Source organism: Telopea speciosissima, chromosome 4, assembly GCF_018873765.1.
Source record: "Telopea speciosissima isolate NSW1024214 ecotype Mountain lineage chromosome 4, Tspe_v1, whole genome shotgun sequence".
NCBI classification, from domain to species: domain Eukaryota; kingdom Viridiplantae; phylum Streptophyta; class Magnoliopsida; order Proteales; family Proteaceae; genus Telopea; species Telopea speciosissima.
In genome coordinates this window covers 53,546,283-53,550,512 of record NC_057919.1, presented here as the reverse complement: position 1 = coordinate 53,550,512, position 4,230 = coordinate 53,546,283, and the positions used below count along the sequence as shown (strand labels likewise).

Genomic DNA, 4,230 nt, shown 5'->3' with positions numbered 1-4,230 from the left:
TAATGACGAGCAAAGATTGCAGATAACTGAGTATACAAGCCGAAGCGCCTCTGCATGTGATGAATGGATGATTCTCCCCATACCTCATTCCAGGTAAGGGGAGTAGGAGGCAAATGATACACCACAATTTACCTACCCAATCTAGGCATGACACGTGGAATGATTAGGATTATAAGTGACCGAGCCACGACCAGGATAGGGCACTAAGGAAACAGCTATACTGGTCTACACACGTTAGCTAAATCAGTTGAGAACTCCCTAGTGGATGGAGGTTGATAACCGTAATTGATGGGCGAGAAGATCCCAGATCACTCTTTTTGGAAGGGTTTCCTAATTCGAGCACAGGGGGACCACCTTACAGGAAAGGAAAGCCCACTGGCAAATCCCAAGGAAGATTAGAGAAAGGAAGTTGGAGAGAAAATTGTATAAATAAGGGTCTTCGCACCCATATAAAGACATTCTTTGATTAATAGAGAAATCAAGAAACCCTAAAGAGTATTCTTCGTTTTTCATAATCTTTTTTCTAGCCCAGTCTAGCTTGAAAGTTGTAGTGTTTGAGGATTTTCCTCGATCATCATTCTTTGTGAAACAATAATCAATCTAAAAGTTATTACATTAAAAGATGATTTGAAAATACAGGGAAAAGAAGGGAACAGTACATCAAAATGCATTAACATATGCAACAAGAAATACAGACAGCATTTAAAGTATTAATAGTCATAGTCCCACTTTTGCATCTGCATCCTTTACCAAGTCTTCCATCCCCCTCCAGTATAGTACTACCTACAACACATTTTAAAAAGATGGTTCCAAGAGGGGTGAGCTTCACTGAGCCCAATGAGCAAAAAAATGAATCGCACACAACAATCAAGGTTTGACTGCAACCCGAACATGATAAGCGAACATCATTGGCATCCCATACTACCAATGATAACTTGCACATCAAACCCAGTTTACAATCACATAGGTAAATATAATTTAAATTATGATGCTGGATGCAAAACAATTAAATGATGAATTGTACGATGCTGATGATGATGATGAAATGCAACGCATGCAAGAATGCTATGTTGTGTAGAGTAATAGAGTTGTATCCCTAGTATCAGAACTTTCCCTCGATCCCCAATGACACAATGCCATTAATCTATGACTTAGTAAAGTCATATCCCTGGTATTGAAACATACCCTTGATCCCCAACAATATAACCCCAACTACGCTAGTGAAAGCCTACTGGTCCCCAAACACATCGTCGGTCTCCCAACAAACCTCCGATAATCCCAAACCACGGTACCAGAACATACCCTCGATCCCCACATTTTTTGCTGAAACACAACCTCTGTTAATCCCAAAGTATGGTATCGGAACACATCATCGATCCCCAGGTTGGGTTAACCACTAAGGTGATCACGGTACCAGAACACATCGTTGGTCCCCCGGATCCCTTTTAATGCATCCATTTCATTTCCACGTACAATACACATAATCCACTTAGCATCACATTGTACAAGCCCAATCATGCAAAATACTATATGAGAATCGTATCGAGAGGTATTCCGGGTGCATCGACGCCCCATACCATCTAGTACCCAAGTACTAGCACGACATGTCACATGAAAAACCAAATATAATACATGATGGATGGAATTAAACAAGCCATATTATCATCTCATTAATTTCCAACCATATTCGCAACGTTTAGCCATCAATCAACATACGCGCGAACACATTCATAAATAAATAATGCAATATGTATGTATTCATAGAGTACCTCATATAACATGAATACATCAAGCTTGACATTTAAAAATCGAAACACTCAAGGTAAAACAAGATTCAATCCCCACTCACCGAATGTTCATTTATTGAGATTCGTATTCACGGTTTGATTCCCATTTAGGTCAACTTTCGGTACGCATACTAATGCCTAGGGAGGTGTTAAAGAGTGTTAGAAGTAGTAGAGAAGGTCCTAAGGGAAGCCCCTTAAGTTACCTAAGGCTGTAGGCCTCTTAAACAGGAACGGATGCACGGGTGGGGTCAGTCCGGAAGACCCCATTTGAACTCTAGACTGGGAGAAAACCTAGCCTTAGACATCTTCGTGTTTGGGGTTGTCAAGCAGAAACCAAGATCTTTAACCCTCATGAGAGGGTTTTTGACTCCAAGATAGTGAGTTGTTATTTTGTGGGGTATCTGAAGAGATCTAAGGGTTATAAGTTCTACAGTCCAGGCTCATGAAATAGGATTGTTTAGACTACCCATGTAAATTTTCTTAAGTGCAAAGGTTAGATGTCTATCCCTTGCAACCTGGTTTTTGATGAGCCGTGTGTTAGGAGTTATGTAGACACATCTGGAGAGACTGGGACTTCTTTTTCTAGACCTGTTGGTGCTGTTTTACCTATTGAAGCGCTGTCTAAGGTAATTGTGGATGACACCATTCCTGTAGTTGATAGTTTGCCCGTCGGAGTGATTATTGTAGATTCAGAGGCTGAGGCACCTGTTCCTATTGATTCCGCTGTCGATACTGAACCTTTAAGGAGATCTACCAAAGCCCATAAGTCTACCTTGCATTCAGATTATGTCAGTTATCTGAATGAGTGCGAGTTTGATATTGGACAAGAGGAAGACTCAGTTATTTTCTTCAAGCAACCAACCATAGACACTCTGATAAATGGTTGGAAGCTATGAAGGATAAGTTGTTGTCCATGCAGAGAAATGGTGTTTGCGAATTGGTTGAGATTCCTCAGGGATGCAAGGTTGTTGCATCAAAGTGGATTTTCAAGACCAAAATTGACTCTCAGGGGAAGGTGGAATGCTACAAGGCTAGATTGGTAGCTAAAGGCTTCACTCAGAGAGAAGGCATTGACTACAAGGAAACCTTTTCTCCTATTTCTTCAAAAGATTCATTCAGAATCATCATTGCCATTATAGCTCATTTTGACCTTGAGTTACATCAGATAGATGTAAAGACTACTTTTTTGAATTGGGATCTAGATGAGGAAGTCTATATGAGACAGCCAGAAGGGTTTGAAGAAGAGGGGAAGGAACACATGGTGTATAGACTGAAGAAGTCTCTTTATGGATTGAAACAAGCTTCCAGGCAATGGTACTTGAAGTTCAATGAGGTTGTATCGTCTTTTGGTTTTACTAAAAATGTCATTGATAACTGCATCTATCTGAAGATCAGTGGGAGCAGGTTCATCTTCCTATTGCTATATGTTGATGACATCCTACTGGCAAACAACAATATGACATTGTTCCTAGAGACTAAGCACTTTCTTTCAGAAAACTTTGAGATGAAGGACATAGGTGAGAGTACTTATTTTCTTGGGATTGAGATTATTCACGATAGATGGCGAGGACTTCTCGATCTGTCCCAGCGTGCATACATTGATAGAAATCTGAAGAGATTCAACATGTCCTAGCATTCCGGGAGTGATGCACCTATTAGTAAAGGGGACAAGTTGAATAAAAGACAGTATCTGAGGAATGATATTAAGAGGAACTCGATGAAGGTTAAGCCTTATGCTTCTGTTGTAGGAAGTTTGATGCATGCACAGGTCTGCACCCATCTAGATATTACTTTCGCAGTTGATGTTCTTAGGAGGTTCCAGTCAGATGCAAGATTGGCACATTGGACTGCTGCCAAGAAGGTAATGCGTTACTTGCAGAGGACACAGGACTTCAAGCTGGTTTTTAGCAGGAGCAAGAATCTCGAGGTGGTTGGCTATTTTGAGTCAGATTACAATGGTTGTACTAATGGCATGAAGTCCACTTCTGGCTACATCGTTTTGATGGGAGGTGGAGCTATTTCTTGGAAGAATGTCAAGTAAACCATCATTGCTTCATCCACCATGCATGTTGAGTTTGTGGCCCTTTTGGAAGCAACAAAGTAAGTTGTGTGGTTGAGGAACTTCATTTCTGAGTTGAAGGTTGTCGATTTGATTCCACGCCTTTGAGAGTATGTGTTATAACACCTTGGCGGTTTGCTTCTCCAAGAACAAGAAGAAGACAAGTAGCTCAAAGCATATTGAGATCAAGTATATTCTTGTCAGGGAGAAAGTCTGCAGCAAAGAGGTTGAGGTTGAGCATATCTTGACGAAATAGATGGTGCCTGATCTGCTCAACAAGGCTCTTGCTGTGGGAGTCTTCAGGGGACATGTGTCTAGCATGGGTGTTGTAGACTCTTTTTACGTATTTGGTTAGTGAGAGTTTTGTACCCATATGCCTTTTAA

The 4,230-nt window shown here is 40.8% G+C and overlaps 1 protein-coding gene across 1 annotated transcript; it reads left to right on the top strand.

Moving 5' to 3' along the window:
* Positions 1-3,504: 3,504 nt before the first annotated feature.
* LOC122659408 (secreted RxLR effector protein 161-like) lies at positions 3,505-3,828 on the top strand. The gene has a single exon (XM_043854522.1). It carries the CDS (start codon positions 3,505-3,507, stop codon positions 3,826-3,828), a length of 324 nt encoding a protein of 107 aa, XP_043710457.1.
* Positions 3,829-4,230: the final 402 nt, after the last annotated feature.